General features: G+C 31.8%; 3 protein-coding genes across 3 annotated transcripts; all 3 read right to left on the reverse strand.

The window, feature by feature from the left end:
- Positions 1 to 211: 211 nt before the first annotated feature.
- LOC132906045 (uncharacterized) lies at positions 212 to 2,804 on the reverse strand. Its single transcript, XM_060957884.1, has 8 exons — positions 2,336 to 2,804; positions 2,072 to 2,231; positions 1,882 to 1,994; positions 1,670 to 1,801; positions 1,387 to 1,594; positions 1,179 to 1,323; positions 982 to 1,096; positions 212 to 910 (listed from the first exon to the last, which is right to left on the reverse strand). The coding sequence occupies exons 1-8, from the start codon at positions 2,525 to 2,527 to the stop codon at positions 755 to 757; spliced, it is 1,221 nt and encodes a 406-aa protein (XP_060813867.1). The 5' UTR covers positions 2,528 to 2,804; the 3' UTR covers positions 212 to 754.
- Positions 2,805 to 5,656: 2,852 nt separating this feature from the next.
- On the reverse strand, positions 5,657 to 6,683 carry LOC132916043 (flexible cuticle protein 12-like). Its single transcript, XM_060975788.1, has 2 exons — positions 6,588 to 6,683; positions 5,657 to 6,206 (listed from the first exon to the last, which is right to left on the reverse strand). The coding sequence occupies exons 1-2, from the start codon at positions 6,594 to 6,596 to the stop codon at positions 5,892 to 5,894; spliced, it is 324 nt and encodes a 107-aa protein (XP_060831771.1). The 5' UTR covers positions 6,597 to 6,683; the 3' UTR covers positions 5,657 to 5,891.
- A 2,620-nt stretch (positions 6,684 to 9,303) lies between these two features.
- On the reverse strand, positions 9,304 to 10,698 carry LOC132916044 (flexible cuticle protein 12-like). The gene is made up of 2 exons (XM_060975789.1): positions 10,561 to 10,698; positions 9,304 to 9,667 (listed from the first exon to the last, which is right to left on the reverse strand). The coding sequence occupies exons 1-2, from the start codon at positions 10,567 to 10,569 to the stop codon at positions 9,356 to 9,358; spliced, it is 321 nt and encodes a 106-aa protein (XP_060831772.1). The 5' UTR covers positions 10,570 to 10,698; the 3' UTR covers positions 9,304 to 9,355.
- Between the last annotated feature and the right edge of the window lie 11,938 nt (positions 10,699 to 22,636).

Raw genomic sequence — 22,636 nt, forward strand, 5'->3', positions numbered from 1 at the left:
ATACATTCCATAAAGTTGAATTCACATTTGTGATTAAATAGGATTATATAATAAAATTAAATAGTATAAAAAGAAAAGATGTAGGAAATAACACTTGAAAGATATTTTAAACCATATAGAAAACATATTTTTTTTTTCATTAAATGTAGTACATTGCTTAATTATAATATTTTTCTATGTTGAAAGTGCATCAAATATATATAAATTGAAATATGTGAAAATTAATTTCTTTGTTTTTCTTTTATATACAGTCTTATGTTTTACAGAATATACATTTATCTTCTATATTAAAAAATGAGAATTCTTATGTATGTGTTAAAACGTATCACAAGGTATTTTTGTTAGCTAGTATTAAAACATATACAAATTAAAAACAATAATTAGTTAGGCTAATGTATTTTACAAATTTGTAAGAAAGTCATTCAACCAATTCCATTGCGTGCATAAAATTATGGCACTGTTCTAATGAATGACCTGCATTACGTTGACGTAAACTGCAAACTGAACGCAAGGAATATATGAAATTCTCTTATAGCATACATGCCCAGTATTTTGATATGTCTTCAACTAACCAATGTATGATGTATGTATAAACATGCCATACTGGTATCATATAAATGTTTAAAATTTTCATTAAAAATCGTATCCAGCGATCATGACCCAGGAAGGTATGCTTGTATAAGTTCTTATCAATCATGTTTCTTCGTTGACTCCGATAATAAATACTTGTAAACTTCATTTTACTCAGCACATATCACAATACTGGAAGCGCTGAACTATGACTTTGGTAAATGATGGCCCCTGTAAAATTAATTGCTGCTGCTAACATGAAAACAGGCAACCAACGACCATGTGACGCGGTCACTAGTTCAGCTGTTAACGGACCACACAAAATACCCGGTATCGTTGCCTACAAATATTCAATTAAATTACTAATCTATTTGTAAAATATTTATCATGCTAATAAAAATAGCTACGTACTATAGTGTTAGAAACCGCAAACGTGATTCCCGCGTGATTTGGTGCTATATCTGCGTGATTACTAAGATGTCCTGCAGAATTACACGCACAGAGTCCCATAGATATTGACACGAAACTATAATAAAACAAAATTTAATTATGTTGTATAATTAAAATAAAAATTATTATATACATACTAATTTAATTTTAATACTAACATTACTGCAGCAAGTAAATTGTCTACAGCGCAGAATGCTAATAAAAATGCACCTGGTCCAATCAAACCTATGTTTGTCATTAATCTTCTTACAGATAGGACTGGCCATCTCTTCTGTATTAGATTGTCAGCACTATGTCCAGCAACTATAAAGATATTCAATTATCAATTTTTAGTAATTTTTTTATTAGATGTTAAATAATACATACCAATACCAACAAGAGAATTCACAATATATGGACATGCTGTGAAACTAATACTTTCTTTATTGGCAGAAAGATTTCTAGCTAGATAAGTTGGCAACCATTGCATTATTATGTAATTGCTCCAATTCATTGCAAAATGTGCTATATACAATGCCCATAAAGGCCAATGAGAAATGAATTCAGTCCAACGCAGATTTCTATTTTGTGTTACCTTCAAATTATGAAATATTAATTTAACCTTAAGTATTATATTCATACAAGATAACAATTTAAATGAATCGACTACCTTAGGTACAAACAAGGGAATTTCATCCTGGGAATTAGTTTCGTCATATAACATTAACCACAAAAGCGTCCATATGATGCCAATTATTCCAAATAAATAAAATCCTGTTTGCCATGACAGATGAGGACACAGCTGTGAGTATTTTGAATGAAACAATGGTCAATAAATATTTCCAAATAAATAGCATTCCATTATATAAAATTCAAACTTACAACAGATGCAACAACTTGTCCAACAGAGCCAGCTGCTACAAGATATCCGAATGCTCTAGATCGTTCTTCTACAGGAACATTGTGTGCAAATAGGTGAAAAATAACTGGCAGACCTAACAGCAATAGACAGTGATAAATAAAACACTATACTTTACAAAACTATTTATATATCTGTTTATTAAAATCTTACCCAGGCCTTCTCCAAGTCCCAAAAGAACTCGACAAATGATGAGCAATGGAATTGATTGAGCCAAGATTGGAGTTATAACTGTGCTAATAGACCACAGTAAAACAGCCAACATTAATACCATTTTACATCCAAAACGACTTGCTGTATTTGCACCAATAATCTAATGTAAAAATTAATAAAATAAATACAATGAATGTGAATAGTACCTTAAACTAAAAATGAATAAATCATAAAAGATTTATAATATTAAATATTCGAATATACCTGACTAGTAAAATAACCAAAAGCAAAGGCAGAAAGTATCCAGCCTTGCCAATACAAGTCCCATTTAAATTCATCGGTCATGGGAACGATTGCTATAGGCATTATAACTCGATCTGCCGCGTTTATGAAATTCGCGGCGGAGCATAATGCCACGATTCGCGAAGTACGTGGAAGCATTCGGAATTTCGGCATGTTTGGTCGATGTTTCAAATCACTTACATCGCACAACTAATTTGGTATTTCTAACCTCGATGGTACATTAATTTAAACATTTACTATAATGCAATATCATTCGATAATGTATGACTGTTAATAGAAAACATTATCACATGTTTGATTTGTACCCAGTTAAATGGTTTGCTACAGTTAATAAATCTCATAAAAACAACTCGTAAAAAGTATCCACATTGTCACATTAGAAACTTACAAGACGTGTCAAATATTACGATTATGCGACGTGTGCAATATTGTTTATAAATCTTATCTATAGATGGTGCTCAAATTTGTTGTGGCAAAAAGGAAGAAGGTGTAACTGTAGATAACGTAGAAACAAACTTAATACCATCGATGAGGTACGGAATAACGTGACACCATTGATTAAGGACACGATAGACGTGACACCATTGATTAAGGACAGGATAGACGTGACACCACCGACGAGGTATAGAATATACATAACATTTATGATATCTATCTACCGACATCTTGCTATTTTACCGGCATAATTATTGGAAACTTTTGTATCTACTGTTGCTCCGTTAATATGATAAAGTTAATATAATATAAGGTTTTGAATATAAGTACTTATTAATGGTTAAATATTCTATTCATTTCATTTTAGTATTGAGCAAGTAGAAACAAGCCGAAATTGCAGATTACCAACTACCGCTAGCAATTTTAAGTGATGCAGCAATGAGGACACCTGCTCGCTGTGAAAATTCATTCATTAGCTACGAATCTGGGCGTTCAATAGTTCCCTTTTTTGTTATGTTAGTTTTAATAACAACTCAATGCCGGAGACGCGTCACGCCGGTCATAAAAACCAGTTGTTACGGAAACCTTTTTGCGAGCTGTACGCACTCGCAGTTACAGACGGCTACCCTCTGGGAATTATAGAACCTGACCTAAAACCACGCGTACTAGTCATCGAAATAAGTACTATTGAAGTTATACACCGAGTACTTCAATAACACCCTACACGTCCTCTACCTCAATGTCATATTCCAGAAATCATCAAAATTTTAAGAAACAACGACATACTGCTGAGATATGACCTCAAATTTTTAGTATTTTCAAGTATTTACATACATTGGTTTGTTTATTTACATTTTTCTTTCGTTTATTTATTTAATTTTATTATTTAATTTATGTTGAATTTTTGAAGTCTCACTTCAACTTATGAAAATGATAAGGATGGAGGGTGAGAAGTAGACAGAGTTAAGGATAAATTATAAAATATTCGAATTATTGATTGAATTTAAGAAATTATACAATAATCTTTACAAATGAAACTAATTTTATAGTAATTAACGTACTTAACTATCTGTATTTCGTAGAACATAGATACAATAACAAATAAAACTTAATTCTAACTTGAATAATTCAAATTTATTTTTATAATGTAACTTCTCATCCCGCCACCCCCCCCAAAAAATCCCACAGCGCACAAAAGTAAACTACCGAAGAGTCCTGTTTTGCGGCCAAGTTTCAGGACAAAAATACAACACAAACAAGAATACACAAAAGCCCCGCTCCCCTGCGGCTTAAATCCAAAAAACAAAAATAAAAAAAAAATAAATAAACACAAAAACCGTAAAACCACGACACATAATATAGCATGGCTACGTCGTACCGTCGCGTATCGGTACTTTCGCCTAACACACTTTACTCAAATTCATTGTTTATTGTGAATTTCAAAAATGTATAAAAAAAAAAACAAATCTTGGCAAAATAAACGATTTAAAAAAAGAAAAAAAAAAACTTCGTCGATCTCGTTAGGAATAGCCCATCGACAATGGCTCGTATCTTATCCACATGAAAGCCGTCTTTTCTGACTCTCCAAGTTATCTTGGTCATAATAACCTTGTACGGCCTTCCCCATGGATCTCTATTTAACGTTGCACAGAACCAACCCTCTTTCCAACCCTTCTCTTTGTTAGATCTAATCAGCTTCTTCATTTCTATTTTCTTTTTACGGAACTCATGTGACCAGTGCAACTCGCCAGTGCCCTCTGAGGGCAATTTTCCGAATGAAGGCTTTCCTCAACGAATCCGTTGAGGTCCGAATGGTCTGGTGGTTTATTTACTTAAGCAGAACAAGATAAGGCCCCAAGTGGCGAACGCGAAAATAACTTTTCGAACGACCTAATAATATAATAAACTAATTCTAAAAGCACTATAATCACATTTGAATAATATTAATTAAAGATAAACTTATTTGATGCTGTAGAAATGGCTGAAATTATTTATTAAGTATTACCTGTACCAATTAATGCTTTGCTCTATTGAGAAGAATTTGCGAACCTTTATTCATTCTCTCTGTCTAGCACCATTCGTATCGTCTGTTTTAGTCGCACAGAATTGCCTTTTTTGTCTAAAACCATTCATATCCTGTCCTTGTTACATACTATTGTCCTCTCTATCTAGAATCACTTGTACTTATGACCTTATCGTACATTGTCGCCCTTCTGTCTAATACAAGAGCATATGTTTGTCCTTATCGTGCAATATTGCGTTCCTTATCTACGAGCAAGTCATGTTTTGCCACTATGCTTCAAGTTGTAATTATTTCCCTTATACATTAGTGTACGACAAAAACGGATACATATGCTGTATTGCACAAAAAGGGCGACACTGTACGAGGACAGGAGAAAGCTGGTGGAGACGGGAGCAAGCTAGCGAAAAGGTATGGAAACAGGCGGAAGCTGGCGGAGACACGTGGAAACAGACAGAAGCTGGACGAGACGTATGAAAACGCGCATAAACGGAAAAAGATGCGTAAAAAGGAATGTAAGCGGGAGGAGACGCGTGAAAACGCATTGAGTTTCACATCACCACCAGTTAATAGTTAATGCATCCCAAATATCTCGTCTGTGCTTAATGGTTCTTAAGAGAACGATATACATATTATATTTAATTCATTCATCATTTAATTTAGAAGAATATATAGTAACTAATGAAAACATTATCATATCTCTTTTGTGGCTATACATCAGTACATACACATATATATGCATAGGCACTATGTATGAAATACATGCATGTGTAAGACAGGATGGAAATATACTTCTGAATAAAAGAGTGTATATAAAAACAAGTAGCTTGTTTAATAATTATAGTATTTGTTAAACATTAACATAAGTATGTTACAGAACAGAAATGTACTACTGTACATTTGTACAATTGTTTTTATGGTGAGATACATATAAAATATGTACAATATAGATTTCAACAACAACAAAATCAATTTAATGTAATTGCAGTTTTCGTCTTAATTCATAGATGGTACTTGGAGTGTGGCAATTGGTGAATGTCATATGTCAAATATTTGTTTCATTTAAACATGGGGAAGATGTTCTCCCTGTGGATGGAAACCATTCTCGTCGGCAACGTAGTTCACAGTGTAAGCAACATTGGTTTTTGGATCGACAAAGGAGAAGCTGCCCTGAGCTCTCAGGAATTGTCCATCAGATCCACCAACGACTGATTCTGCAGATTCCTGTTTAGCTTGTCCGTCGGAAAGTTGGTAACCGTAGTTATAACCGCCAAGACCGATATTATCAGAAGGAGTTTCTTTCACGACGACTGCTTCCTGATATTTTGATAGAGGAACTGCTACAGCAATAGCGACAAAGGCGGCAAAAGCAATGATCTAAGAGAAATTAAAATATATTTATTAATTAAATAGCATATACACCAACAAAGTTAGGAAATAAAAATTAACAATTGCCTATAATCAATTTATCTTTGATGTACAACATACAAAAGAAATTTGTAATATTTTTAAATTTATCTCGACAATACATTAGGACAGATTAAAAAAATGAAAATAATAAAAATTGCAAATTTATTTGTATCTAGAATATGTAAAAGAGAAAGCTATACGTATAGTAAATTAAAATTAGACAAGGATTAATATACATAGAATATTGAGCATTTTATGTTCTAATTATTTTATAATCAGGTTTTTTCAATGATTTTATATCTATTTGAACTTGTAATTGATCTCTATATTATTTACTATGATACCTACGGTTTTCATTTTGAAGATGGGTGTGTATGTTTGGTTAGTCCCGATTGAAAGACTGATGTCGATACTGAGAATCGCCTCGAATTTTATAGTGGCCCTCCTTCTGCCAAAATTTGCATGGTTTCACGATAAATTCACCTTTCACCTTTCCTAGTCCTGTTAAAGGCACCTTATGGTTGCTTGACCTTCGTTGTAAAAGTGTGTTGGTTTGGCGAAATCGAAAATCGCAACTTGATTTTTTATAAGATTTTATAGAAGATTCCCTTGGAAAACTGATTTAAAATAAATTACGACTAATTATAGAAATAATGAGTATATTTGTATACTTAATAACTATAATTGAATTAATCTACATATATTATCTATGTAGTCTAAGTGATGAAAGAAAGTTGTAGGAAGAAGACAGTTCTCAGAATAATTTTATATTTACGAAAACGTAGAAAAATTCTGTCTAAATATATCGATAATTTATTTAGTTTATTGTAATATGTAATAAATCTCAATAAATTAGTAGAACACGTAGTATATAATTATATTAAATAAGTAACCTAATATCTAGTTTAGATTGTCACATGAATATGTGAAAAATGAAAATATGTTTTAAGATATTATTTATTTTAAAATTTATTTTTCTGTCGTATTCTACAGAATAATTTTTTCTCCATAAGAAAAAATGTGTAATGAAGAATTTTATATCATTTCAGGACAAGTTTGAAGTATTTTAATGAATTCACATAATTTAGGATAAAGATAAAGAAGACATCCAAAAAGTTGCTATAATTATAAGGATAGGAGGATTCTGGATATAAAATGTAAAATTAAAGGCAATATGAGTTTCTACATATTTATTGATTCTTTCTATTTCAACGAAATTAAATTTCTTGTATTTAGACACTAAATAGTTTTTAATTGTGCCAAAATTATATTTCACTTAGTTTGTACTTATTTTTATGTGCACAACTTTTAGAAAATCCTTAATTACATGTACAATCCAAGGATAATCGGTTTCTAATCAACGCTTATCGATTTCTAAACCGTTTCTAAATATCGTATAATTTATTCAATTTTAAAACACGTATCGTTACGACACCACCTTGTCAAATGTACGCAATCGTTTCATGGTGTCTCATCATTACGAACTCGTGTAGTAATGGTCAATAGGTGAAATTATCGCTTTGAAAGCTATACTTTCCTTCGCTGATTCTCCTTTCCCTCTTCCAACGAATGATTTAGTTTATTTCATTTTATATTTTATTTGAATCTCTACTTTCTGCTCATTTAATTGAATTTTTTATTTGAAACTATTTTGTTGTGTGGACACAGTAGATGAAATATATTTAAAAAACGAAGGAACAATAAATTTATTGTTTGGTTTACAACATTATTTAATGTCCTTCGTTTTTTAAATATGTTTAAATACGATTATTAGAGAAACTTTATTGTATTTCACGATATTACAATGATATAAATTAAATGGAAAAAAGAATATATTGGAAAATGAAACTATTTATTATTAATAATAATATTGTTCCCACAATAAAATTATTGTATAATAAAGAGAAAAATTACAATTTTTTTAAACAGACACGCAATATAAAAGAGAATTCATATCTCTGTATATGATTTGCATTACTGTTACATCATTACAATATTATACTTAAAAAAAAAATACATTCAACAATCTTGCTATGAGTAAATTGTATACATAACCCATACCAAATTGTACAATAAATTGTCTTTGAGTCGTTGATAACTTATACAATTGGTTGATACGACGTTAAATAATTGAAATAAAAAGAAATTATATAATTATTAATTATATATCTACAATTCTTCCATTTCAACAACATCTAATCTTTTAACCCAATGTCAATTAAATTGGACTAGATATTGAAGCAGGTTCTTGTGTATATTGTTTTCTTAAAAGATGTAATTTTTAAATTAAAACATTCTACAATTGACGTTCAAATCTCATATACTTCAAGAAGTAGTAAATATACAATATAGGGACCTTATGGAAAAGCTAATGCAAAGCCATACAACTATTTGAGGAACTTTTTTGGTACTTAAGAAATAAAAGAAAATATGTTTTTTTAAGCATGAACAGACGAATACTTGATTAGTATACATAATACAACCATATCAGCCATAAGTTAGTCACTTATTAATCACAGATTTATTGGAAATCTCCAACAAAGTGTATTTTATTAAATATTCTACCATTAAATACTAATATCATGAGACGTATAGTGTAATTGAAATAACAGATCTACGATAAAATAAGCAGAAAATAAAAGTAGTAAAAAATATTTGATATGTACTAAATGTCACATTTAATTCATGCATACTAGAAATTCTAATATTTATGATCGCCGATGTAATCTAGAAACTAATAGACTGTAGATTTTTATGTAAGTTTACATTTCTATGGATATTTGTAATTAAAGAAATACAATTTAGAGATTCGTTTTGCGTATTAAAAATTAAAACGAATACTTTACTATGGACATTTTTTATATTTTTGCATACTATATGTACTCTGTAAATTGTTGCACTTCTAAATCTCCCACAAATGCATGAAAATCCGCAATGTAGCAATAAATGTGAAATATATTAAATACATGAATGTTAAATACATGAATTAAAATTCCGTCATCTAAAAATTAAGCAACAAAAGAAACAAGAAAGGATAAACGGTGAAGGAAGGGAAGAAAATATACCAAGGAAATACTTAAATCAAGAATTTATTTAAAGCTAAGGGTGTGTACAGCTCAAGCGGGGATATGTTCGCCCTGTGGTCGGAATCCATCTTCATCAGCCACGTAGTTGACGGTGTATTTCACGTTGGTTTGTGGGTCTACCCAGCTGAAGCTTCCACGAACAGCCAAAGATTCGTTTTCGGTTCCTACGTTAACCAATTCAGCGGATTCCTGATGAGCTTGTCCATTGGAAAGTTCGTAGCCATAGTTGTAACCGCCCAGGCCAATATTGTCAGAGGGTGTCTCCTTGAGGACCAGTACGTCTTCTTGACGAACTTGAGGAGCAGCGGAGACGGCGACAACGACGAGGGCGAAAGCGACGAACTGCAACGAAGAAGAAGAAAGCAATTAACATTTTATGTGAAATTGAATATTGATACATTTAAAGCATAAACGAATACGTTCTGTTGAATCCATAAAGATTCATGTAGATGACTAGCGTGATAATAAAAGTACAGATAAAGATGATACAAATTATTTTCAAATTCTTTTAGAATTGTTTTGAAATTGACTATTGAATATGCCATGGTAAAAGTAGAGTAAAAATCATCTAAAGATTCTTTTGAATTGTTTTAACGTCAATTATCGAATCGTGGATCGAAGTGACAAGCTTAAGAAGATATTTAATAACCGATCTGGCAAAAACTGAAGATTATTTTAAAAGTTTTCTGGATCGTTTTAAAATCAAACGTTAAACCGTGAATCGCAACGAAGTATTGCTGGCTTTTCGTCTGTAAACACTATGTTATCTCGTTGTTTTATTTCAAGCGCCTGTTTAATTATCCCGCGTGATTCGTCACTGTCTTCCGGTGGCAAGAACGCACATGTTATGCAAGGAGATCCGTTACCGGTGATTTACTTAAAATAATTCTACAAACATATTTGCATGTTAACAATAGGCAAGAGAAAAACGATACTAAACGTAAATTGCTGGATGCAGTATCGCTCTATCGTTAATGGTACATAACGATCCTGTGCGCGTTAATTGCACGCCCGTAATCGCTAGATCATCGACGATCTCTTACGAATGATCATTTTCCATTTCAAGAATAAAAATCCACTAATGGAAGCAAACGAAGCTTCCATTTTCTTTATTTTCATTTCTATAAATTGTAATTTTATATGAAATAAAGAAGATGAAATTCGAATGAAACCACGACAATACACTTTTGATGTCCGATAAGAAATTTCGCTTAGTACTCGAAGGAAACACGCACCAGTTTCATGATTGGTTGTTTTGGTTTGGATTGAACTTCTTTGGATTGATCAAAGACGATGCACAGGTGTTAACCTGAGATGAGCTAGATTGCGATACTGATTCAATCATGATCCAGAGGACCGTTATATAGTCGGATTTCGAGATGAATTTTACCCCTTCCAAGGAACCGACTCCCAAAATTCTTCGGCGAAGATGTCGAAATCACCGAATGGCATTGGCCGACTGGCGGTGGTAGAACGATGACCGACAAAGGAAGAGGCGGTGAATGTCAGACAAGAATTCGAGGAAGAGCAGCCAGCAGCAAAAATCGCACATGGTTTCACCGTGGATCCTGTACGGATCCTCGTCTTACCAAACTTGGATGGAACAATGGATGCGATCGGCGTCAGAAAATCCTTCCAGATGTATAGGGCTTGGTATTACCGTTTCAGGTTAGCTGAACAAAGAAGATGATTATTTAAGAGGATATGAATTTATGGAGATGCAAGTGATGGTTATTTTGAGGAAACGTTGAGAAATACATTTCGGTATTATCGCAGTAAGATGCAATGTTCTGAGAATTTTTACAAAGGGAGAGAAACTTTTTATGCAAGTAGAATTAAAATACTGTAAATTGTTATAGCAGAGAAATTTATTTAGTTGCAGTTAATTTTCGAGGATACTCTTTCATCATTCTATTCTCGTTTCTTTTAGGGAAAAGTGAAATAGTAGATCGTGGTACTAATGTAACAACGTACAACGCTGTAGAAATATTTATATAGGAAAGAAATCTTTTCATGCTAGGAAAATTAAAATATTGTAAATTATTATAATCTTTATAAGCAGGATTTTTTCGGTGCAATCAGTGTTTCAAATTCAGTGTTAAAAGTACTTTCGTATCATTTCATCTGGATTCTTCATTCATTGTCTTACAAATATTGACAAAGATACACTGATTCAATCAGTACATACAAATCATACAAATTCAATTAAACTGTATTTAATAACGAATAATTAAAACAAATTTACGAATATATTAATAACCAACGGTAAAGTAAATAACTATTAGTATATTACAATAATATATGATTATTCTTATAATTTAACTGCGCATTCCTTTTTACGCATTTACAGAAAATGCAAAATTCAAATATTATAATATTAGTGTAGATAATCGATGGAACCTCTTCTTAATGAAAGCATGTATTAGTAAAAACGATCAAGAGCTTGGTTGTATCAGCATAATTCATCCCAAATTGGATTTAGTCTGTCGTTACAACACATGGATCTTCACCATTCACCGTCGTTTACATTTTTCACAAATTGATCGCCGATCGGAGCTATAATATTCGGAGGTCACGCAAACTAGTATTCATCTCTCCGAAAGGTGAATCCCGATATTCAGTAAAAGTCACGTTCGATCTTCTCTAACAAACATAACCGATCAGAAGCATAATGTCTGATTTTATCGGAAATTTTTACGTTACCATGTCACGGTAGGGTTAATTGCGGCGAACAAATTATGCTTACGTTCAAAACGTTCACTTTATGCAGCACTTCCGTGCGATATTTTTTCGTAACAATCTCTTAATGACGAATGGAAAGTTACATTTTAGCTTTAGGTGTAGCTTAAATTAAGCAATGATATTATATTTATCACACACATACATTTTCTCGTGTTCATATTTTGTTACATCTTGACAATTTTTATTATTACGTAATAATTCATCGTTACTTAATATTGGTCGTCAGAAATCATGATTGATATAATCGTATAAAATTAACAGTTAATCAGATGTTATATATATTCATTATTAATCGCCAATCCATGATTCAAAATATTACTTAATTATTAATTATTACAAGGAAAGATTATTCAGATTATTAAATTATTTTAATAATCTGAAAAAATTATTTTTAACATTATAAACATCGAACGTTTTATGATTTTAAAATAATTTAAAAAAGATCTTAGCGAAAAGCGACATAAATTACGCAACGATATAATACTTTCGCTTTATCAAAGTTATTAGTAACGTCATTAGTACCATTCCTAGTAAGTCCAATACCACATTAAATACATCCATATTTTACGAAACTTTAACTCTCTGACGACAGATCGGAATTAGATAATTACCGTTGTCATTTTTTGCGGTTTTTCGGATTCATTCTTTCCTCCAGTAGCGTTTCGCAACCGTGGCGTAAATCGCTTGATGGAACCACCGATGACATCTCGTTTTCACGGACGATACTCGTTTATAAATCTTGCAAATATATTCAAACCTACAAGGATTAAAAATAAAGATCGCGAGGAAGCATCTCGTACAGGATTACGTCAAATCGACCTTGCTGTTGCTCTAAGTTACTCATTCTTTTCCGTCGAACATTATAAAAGCAGAACAAAGACGTCCTTCGTTCTCTAATTTCTCTAAAAAAACGAAACAAGGGATCAAAGAGAAGAAAGAAGGTACGTGTGGAAGTTCGAAAAGAAAGTCAGTGGGTGTTATGTAAGCGTCGGAGGCCATTTATGGCATAAGGTTTATGCTAATGCTCAAAAGAGCAAGGCATCGTTGCAGAAGAGGAACGAGACGACATGGAAAGGGAAGAAGATGAGTCCTGGTCGCGAGAAGATCTATGTTCTCTGTGTCACGATTCTTTCTTTCTTTTTTCTTTTTTCTTCAGGTCTCTTTTTCTTTCTTGGGATTTTATATCCTTGTAATTGATCGAAAGCTACGTAGAATGGCAAACGTCGCGTATAATAAAGAAGGCAGGCTCGTTTCATGAGATTCCCATGTAGTTACGTTTGCGTACTCGACGTTCTTTACCCATTATCGATTGCAAGACTTCTAGTATTCTTGTCTGGACTTTTGCAAAAAGATTTCCGTGCAATCGTATATTACAGGTTTAAACAAAATAAAAAAAGTTGAATGAAATTTTTAATTTAAAGCTCCAATGATGTTTATTTTATTTATATTTATATATATGGTATTTATATTTTTTTATTATATGTATATATATCGTAAATAAAAAAAAATATATAATATGAAATAATTTTTATAAATAGCGTTAAGGAAAAAAATTGTTTAGAATAAATTATAATGTAAGGACGAGATACCATTGTATTTATTTTAAATACTTAGATTGATAAAATTACAAATTTATAGATAAAATACATATTTATTATGAAAGCCATTTTGTAATAGCTCATATCTGAGGAAATTGTTAGCTATTGATTTAGATTTTTAAATGCATATAGATTGAACTTTAATGCTCTGGATTTCTATAAGAGCGTAAATAGTCTTTGAAGGGATACGAAAGGATTGATATTTCCGTTTTCATTTTGAGAATGAGTGGTTTGAGATAATCGATTCTTTTGTTGGTAATGGCACTCGTACAGTTTCGTCGAGTCATGTATTTGGAAACCTGACATTCAAAATTCTTCTTGTGGCAGAGTAAAATCGCTTCTGTATTTGTTTAGACAAGAATTGATGGGAGAGAATTAACTTGCTACTTTATTTTTGAATGGAAGTGTTCACAAAAAATAAATGTTAGGTGTGAAATTACTTAAAGTAATAGCTAAAGTACTAAAGCAAAAATAACAATTGAATCGCTATGTTTATTTAAATTACAATTAATATTCTTTTTTACAATCACATCAATACATAATGGCGACTCAGTAGAAATTGTAAGTAAGGTATTATAATTTTTGGGAAACACATTCATTTGTTTTAAAAATTTTGGCGCTTGTAATTTTTGATTCAAATATTTTGTAGAAGAATTTTAATAATAATAATTTCAAGTTTCTTTTTTATTTATTATCTTCTATTTTCTATTTCGATAGATTCTACGCAAACTTTAGTAGGAACTTTTAGCATACAAAAATTTTCTTGTTAAAAAAAATAATCATGTCGCGAAGTAGAAGTACATCTAAATTATACAAAATTGAAATGTAAATTCTTATTTAAGACATACTTCATTACGCCATAAATGTCATTAAAATACAGGAGAGTGAAATATTGGTTATAGTGATGCTCGGCTATCGTCTATCAAATGTCGCTTTCAAAGCTATTAAGCTATCACGAAAACGAGGAAACAAAATTTGTCAACGGATTAAGCAACTGTGCCTATCTTTAAACAAAATTGCATAATTGATTTTTGTCAAACATTCGCAGACAGGTTCTTCTTTGTAGCACTTTCCATTCTCCAATATTTAGGAAATATGTACAACTTTTAACTCCAAAAGGACACCAATTTTTTTTTTTTTATTTTTTTTTATCTTCCTTCAAAATTTAGAAAAATTCTTTACATAATATTTACGCTTTTAAGCGTTTAAAAGTATGTTATCATACCATCATAGATAATTAAACTTCTTTCTTGTAACCATTATCGATAGCGAAAATGGTTTTTGACTACTTTCGACCATGGTTAATTTTGATCGACCTTACTGGTAATTAGTAACCAACATTGGCACTTTTTTATTTTATATCTCTAATTTTATATAGCCTATATTGTTGTCCTATTCTTTTTATACAAAATGCATCGTAATAAACTTGTTTATGTAATACACCGTGTATTCATCATGTACAGGTGACAATCGTAAACCACATGATTTATGTATCATTACGACTCGATATACGCGTCGCGATCGCAATTGTAGAAGATAAGAAAAATGGCACCGAAATCGATCACGTTCTTTCCTATTCCTGTTACTTTCGTTCGTGCATACTTTCAGTGAAATTTCCGTTGATCAGGTTTCGTTAAGATGTTTCCCCACCCACGGAATCCTCTGGTCACAGTGAATATACTTACTTAGGTGGCACGACATTAGATAATCGGTTGAGTTCTTGCGGGCTCGTGCATCAGCGCACGGGTCGTGACTTTCCCCCTTTTTGCTGCAGCTCATCGTGAAGCGCGACGATATTGTATAATCGATTGTATACGATTCGATGGAGAATCCTCTTCTTCAGATTAGGGGACATAAATTTTAATCGGTTAGTAATGGATTTAACTGAGCAACAAGCGGTAACAGCAATCGTTATTGATAATTTATGATTCGTTTCTTTTTTTCTCGTTTCTTCTTTTCCTTCATTGTCTTCTCTGTCATGAAGACGAAGCCTACGTTTACTGATTACTCTTCTTCTTCTCAGGTTTTTTAATTACACGTTTAATTTTTTATTTTATAAAAAATTATTAATTCTGGTGATATAAGTTTTGTTTTTACGTTTACAATAATATTTTAATGTACTATAAATGTGGAACAATAATTCTTTCAAGACATTTTTCAGTCAAATAATGCAGACAATATGGTAACTTATTTAATCATTCGATTTTTTATATCCATATTATTATAGTATCGGTATTCTACATTGTATAATATTAAGATCTTTGAGAGTTTAGTATACCAATAATTTTAATATACAATTTCCTACATGTTTAATAATGATTAATGTACAATCTTTTACAATATTTTTTAGTATACAGACGTATCTTCTTATAAGATAAATTTATTTCTACTTTTAAATGCACAGTCGATGTTTTATTTATAATGAAATGTGTAATCAATAATCCTAATGCTTTCTATAAATAGTAATTGATTGTGTAAACTTTTCAACTTAGAAACAGTCAGTGATGTAAATTCTTACCCATAATTTTGGAGTTCCTGATATAGCTTTTAAGTATCTTTAAAATGTTGTTTGAAGTATCTAATACGATAAAAGTCATTCAAAACGACTCTTTTATCTTCTAATGATTTTGTTGTATTGTCTTTTCCTCTTTTTACAAAAAATTCATTACAAAGATCAGTCAGGTAACACAATTTATTGCAATTCTGATGTCAATATCTCTCTAAAGAACAAAGAAATATTACTTAGAGACTCGAATAAATCACCGTTAAGATCAAACTAAATGTCTTTTCATTGACCATTCGTCAGTGTTATCTTTTCGATCCAACAACCCCATAGAAACACAGCAAATGTTCTCTGAAGAAGGTCGCGAGGTAATTAAATTCCTTCCACTTTTTTAATAGAAATTGCAAAAATTGCAGAAATAATCAAGATGTATATAATAACGTATTATAATTGAAAAATTGGTGACGGTGTGTCCCCTTCTAAATTTCCAAATGCAAGATGTAAATGAAAATTGTGTTTCTTCGTCTAAAGATAGTAAATCTTCTATCATAGGATCGCAAGATGTTGAATAAAATATTACTATAATCGTTCTTGTAAGTATAGTTTTGTGAGCCATAGGTTGCAATTGAGTCCTCTGAAATTAAGATAACAAGTAGGATTATAAATCCTAATTATACAGTCTTTAAGGAAGTATAAGGAATTGACACATCATAGCTGATAATACATAAAAATTAAATAACAAGTTATTATTAATATGACACATATGTCTTGTAATGTAAATAAAGATTTATATTCAAAATGAAACAGTATATTGATGAAAATATTTTAGAAATGATCACTTCATTATATTAAAATTCCAAGAATTATAATCAAATATACGTATTAATTATTTGCATTCCGAGAATCTGTTGATAAAAGTAATTCGAGCAGATTTTCGCAGTCAAACTCTTTGAATTCAAACATTTTATTTCGAACAGAAAAAAATTATAAACGTCTGTAGATTTATACAATACTTTATATTTCTTCTCTTTCTTGATCTTCTGTCGAAGACGAAAGCGAGCAACAATTTCAGTTGTTATAACGATTAAAATAATAATCTTGACTGAAACTTTTGCCAGTCTAAACCTGATTGATACGTTATATATTTTGTCGAAGAGAAACCGGAACTTGTTGAAAGCGTAAGCGAGGTCAATTATTTCGTCATGTTTCTCACGGGGATACTGACTTGAATACATCACTGATATCTTCTCAACCAATCTTGTGGTTCGTGCAACAGATGTAAAGCGTTCAAAAGTTACGTTTGCTTATATAAATATATCTAACGAGTTTGATTGTCGCGATGCATATCAGAGTTGAGCTGTGATGACGATGACCGAGATGTGGTCTTCCCGTTTCACTATTTTCAGTTTACTTAATCCCTGGATAAACTACCAGAAGCCATAGAATAAAGCTTTCGTTCGTGTCATCGTCTGATGCAATGAATAAATTATCCCTGAATAAGGAGACTTCTATATTCTAGAATAATTTCATTTCTGATTGCAGATATTGTTACATATATAGTAAAAGAAAACTATTATAACAAAGCAAATTGAAGCAAAAATATTAATATTATTATTTTATCGATATCTTTAGGTAGCATCTTTGAGCAGGCATAACAAATTCGAAAGAAGCTTGGTAAAAGGACCTTGAAATCAAGAATTCAGTTCCTGGATTGAAGCTGATACTCTCATAGAAAGTCCATTCTAGAAAGTTTTCATTCTCTAATTTATTGACTAAAATTGATTTTATACATAACAGGTTATTCCTGAATTTATATACATAAAAGATATTTTATATAACGAATGCCGTTTTTCTTAAAAAATTTTACGAACGTATAAAATATTATCCTAATTAAACAATTGAAGTATCCACTGCTATAGACATTCAGTACATTTTCGTACATTTAAATTTGCTACAAAATGCATGAGAGACCCGTGGTCTAAAGATAATATAGAGTTACATAATTTAAATAATCACTTTTCAAATATTCTATTAAAACAACGTCCAAGAGTCCATCCACACAATTTTATCGAAGGAAAATTAACCAAAGACAAACTTTTCACTTAAAATCTTCCTACCAAAAGCAAACGCACAGTCACTTTATAAATTCCATTTCATGCATCATGTGTTCACAATCGTTCTCTCGATTCCCAGAAAATTTCACTCTCTCTCGAAAACACGATCTCACGACAAGACGATTCATCGTTTTCTAAGTAGACCCGTTCCATTGACGTCGATTAGTGTACTTACTCTTGTACATGACAAACCACTATATATATATACACTCGTTAATCGAACAATAATTAACCCTACAAGTCGAGTATATCTAACAAGGCTCGTCGTGCCGATCCTATTGAAAAGGAATAAAATGGTAAGAAACGAGATGAGCATACGAAGCTGCTTTTCAAAGAGGAACCCGCGCACGAGAGTGAGGGATTTCGTAAGAATCGAGACTGGACCACACGAGGTCGACGTTGTCGTGGTCGTCGCCGACGACATCGTCTTCGTCGCCACCGACTTAAAGGCGCTTGGTTGCGTAACGGAACTAGCGAACACGATGGCACGGGTCGGTTAAATGCCACCACTCTGTCGGTAGACGACCACCGATACATAGATACCATACTCTGTTGCGTTCGCATCGTACGTTTTTATCGTTGGAACTATCCGAGACACTCACAGGTGTATCGATTCTCTGTTAATAGTGATGCTCGAGGTTGCGAGGGTGTTTCAAAAATGTCAGGGATTCGCGGCGCTTTGTAGATGATAGACGTTAGACTGGCTTGTTTCTGTAGAGTTGGATAAATTAGTACTCGATTTACGATTGCACGTCATTGAATTTTGTAGTTTAGTAATTTCATTGGATTTCAGAGCGGTGAGGAGTTATTAGTGATGGAAATTGGAATTAATTAATTATATAGTATTAATTAATTATTATTGTGTATGGGGACATAAATTTAAATATTAGAAATTTAGAATTTCCAGTTAATTGAGTATTATATTTTGTTGAGATAAATTTCAATATGAATTGATTTGGATTTAATTAAAAATTGTATTCTATTACTTTAAATATGATGGAAATCTAAATTTATGCTATATTTGATATTAGTTCAGATTAAAAATAGATAATTATATTTTGTTGTGATATATCTAAATATATCAGTATTAGATAAAAAATATTTGTGATTTTGGAGCTAACTACACATTATATTTTTTTTTTTTTTTAAATAGTTTATTTAGCCAATATTTGATTTTTTGTACATTTTTGAGATTCACAATAAACAATGAATTTGAGTATAGTGTGTTTAGGCAAAAGTACCGATACGCGTCGGTACGACGTAGCCATGGTCTAATATGTGTCGTGGATTTTCGGTTTTTGCGTTTATTTTTTTGTTTTTTGGGTTTAAGTCGCATTAGTGCGTGATTTTTGTGTATTCTTGTGTGTGTTATATTTTGTCCTGAAACTTGGCCGCAAAATAGGACTCCTCGGTGTATTACTTTTATGCGTTGTGGGATTTGGGGAGGGGGATGAGAGGGAAGGGGGGGTGTTAAATTATATTATTTACAATGATTACAGTATTTACATATTTACAGTACTTACATCTAGGTTACACGGTGGTAGGAATGGTTTTTTGTCGAATTGGTAGTTTTCACTTATATTTTCTTATGGGTTTGGAATCCACCAATATTTTTTTGTGTTTTTTCTGTGTTTGTCTTTAGTGTCTTTTTGGGGGAGGGCCATGTTGTACCTCCACCTGGTGTCTGCAGTCAGTCCGTTTAAGTTTTCCTCGTAGAGTATTGTCTTTATCCCTATTTTTCTTTTTATGTGGAAAATTATCGGGATATTGTTTACTACACATTATATACGATGTTTATAAGTGACTAAATTTAAATATTAAGATTAAATATTTGATTGAAATGTGATGAATTTTTATGTACACTAATTAGGTGTAAAATTAACAATTATAGATAAATCAATGTATCAATGACAGTTGTAAACGTCGATGGTATCACGATATATTAAAGAACATATTATTAAAGAGATCATATAGAGTAGATGAATTAACATTTTCTATGATCAAATGCATCATTATTTAAGTACCTATGATTCTTCGAATGCAAATCATTGCTCGCAGCTATACCTACTTTATACTTGATTTATTGAGTTCGATTTCAAGAATATTCTCAGTAACTACGCTTTTATACCTTGTACCTAATGATCTAGCGAAATGATCCATTTAAATACTATGATACGTATAATGATACACGTATATAACAATATATAAAACTATTTTGTAATGACAATCACAATAGACTTTCAAATTGTTCTTAAACTTTATCTTGCCCCCTGCCAAAAACTCAGTTCGAGGACACTTTACATCATCATAAGCAGTCGCGAAGCACATTATGCATTCGTGAGGTTTCAAATGGTATCTCGGATTAAAGGGAAAAAGGAACAGCACGGTCAGTGATGATACAAATCTACCCCTTTACATCGAAAGTGTCGTCTAGCCTGGCCGTCGTGAATCATTCTTTGTATACAAGACCGGTATCGATCGATTTATTTCGTTCGTGTTCTGAATAAATTATCGATAACATCCACAGAAGAGACTAATCGCGAATTTAACTTCCTCTCCTTTCTTCGAATACATACATAAGTAGCATTGCACTGGTGGAAAAGATAAAACCGTGAAATTTCACCGATATTCAATTAACACTGAAACGCATCATCTTTGTAACCGGCTGCTTAATACGCTTTCTCTCTTTAGACCTTCTTCCAGTTATTGTATTATGTAATTTCACCGTGCAATTCAAATGCCAGCGGGCATTGCCTTACCTGGATCAATGGAGTACCCAATTGAACGATTTTTTTCTTCCTTCTTTTCCTTCGGTTATTGTGATTGCTTCCAATTAGTCGAGCACTGATTTATGTACAGTAGTCGAATACCATGGTGTTCGAGAGATTACTGCTTCATGACAATCTTACTGACTTAATTATCTTTTAATAAATACTCTTTTAAAAATACTTATCATACTTAATAAAATCATAAGTTTTACTTATTTAATGTGCACAATTCTTTGCACGATAAGTAATAAACTAAATCGTTGCACATATATGATCAGAAATAGAAATAAAAGTAAAATTCATTAATTCATTTAAATTATCTGAAATGTATGTAAATACATTTGATTATGATACAATGTGAATTTTTATTATTTTAATTGATTATTTAAACCAAATGATTTTGGTGCAAGATTGTAGTCGGTTTCGAGATAATATTAGGTTCTATTGGAACAAAATGGACCATACATAATCCAATAAAATAATATAAAACAAAAAGTAGTGTGCATCGATTATTTGCTTATAAAACGAAAGAAACTTTTGAGACAGCCTAATATACTCGAAAATTAACACGCGAACTTGTGAATTATGTGAATTGGATAGAAATAAAATGTGTACATAGAGCATTGATTTGTGAAGAAGAAATGAGTAAGTCACTTCCTACTTCCTACTGGTGACAAACTTTTATTTTCAATTTGATATTCTGAAAGTTGCAATTTTTTGCGAGTTATCTCACATGATCTTCAAACGTAGGATTTGTATATTTGTACTAAATATCTTGCAACCATGATGTTCGTGTCTCGTTACAATGCTAAAGAAATTTCAAAATGTTTCGTACAATATACGTAATAGATTCATAAAAAATTTCTACAAGTGTTCGAATACTTTCGTGAGTCACTGTAGATCAAGTCACTTCTAGCAAGGGTTAGAGAAGAACCAACATTATTGGCGCATCAATACAGTTGGCCTAGATGGTTTCAACGATATCTTGCCATAGTATGCCGGTTCACAGGTCGACGTGAACTTTCCGTTCCAACGTTCCATGGCTCCCCTAATCCTTCGAGCATCCTTCTTCGGCCATACTCACGCGAGCACGATTGATTTATTTCGCGGGTTCCAACGACATAACAGTCACGCAAACCGCGGCTATATGACGAGGTCTAGCCACCTGTGCACTGCAAATGTATACGCACCGTTGCATTATGATCTTTGTAAATCATCAGGAATTTTCCGAGTGCTGCTAGAACGACGCTTCGCGATAAGAATTTTCAGTAATCAGGATGCGAATTCCTTGGAGAGCATCGAGGGCAAATTTTAGACGAGTTCAAAGAACACTGGAGAATTGAAATGTAGTTAGGTACTTGAAAAACAGTATTTTTTACTTTTATTTTATCTATTTAAAGTTGTATCCAGTTGTATCCTGTGAATGCTATTAGCGGCTACCATAATATAGTTGCATTTCACAGGCTTATACAATACTATATATTAGAATACATTAGACTAGTCTGTTATTGAGTAGTCGTACAATATTTACATTATTATAAATAGGCATATTGTTCGTAACAGATGTCAATTACAGAGATCCGTTG

Source organism: Bombus pascuorum, chromosome 1 (genome assembly GCF_905332965.1).
Source record: "Bombus pascuorum chromosome 1, iyBomPasc1.1, whole genome shotgun sequence".
NCBI lineage: Eukaryota > Metazoa > Arthropoda > Insecta > Hymenoptera > Apidae > Bombus > Bombus pascuorum.

What these genes read in the sequence shown, in the direction of transcription:
- LOC132906045 (XM_060957884.1), bottom strand. Translation starts at nt 2,527, where the DNA reads ATGCCGAAATTCCGAATGCTTCCACGTACTTCGCGAATCGTGGCATTA. An exon ending in TTGGTTATTTTACTAGTCAG is followed by an intron (nt 2,232 to 2,335) that starts GTATATTCGAAT and finishes TTTTTACATTAG; the next exon opens with ATTATTGGTGCAAATACAGC. An exon ending in AATTTACTTGCTGCAGTAAT is followed by an intron (nt 1,097 to 1,178) that starts GTTAGTATTAAA and finishes GTTTTATTATAG; the next exon opens with TTTCGTGTCAATATCTATGG.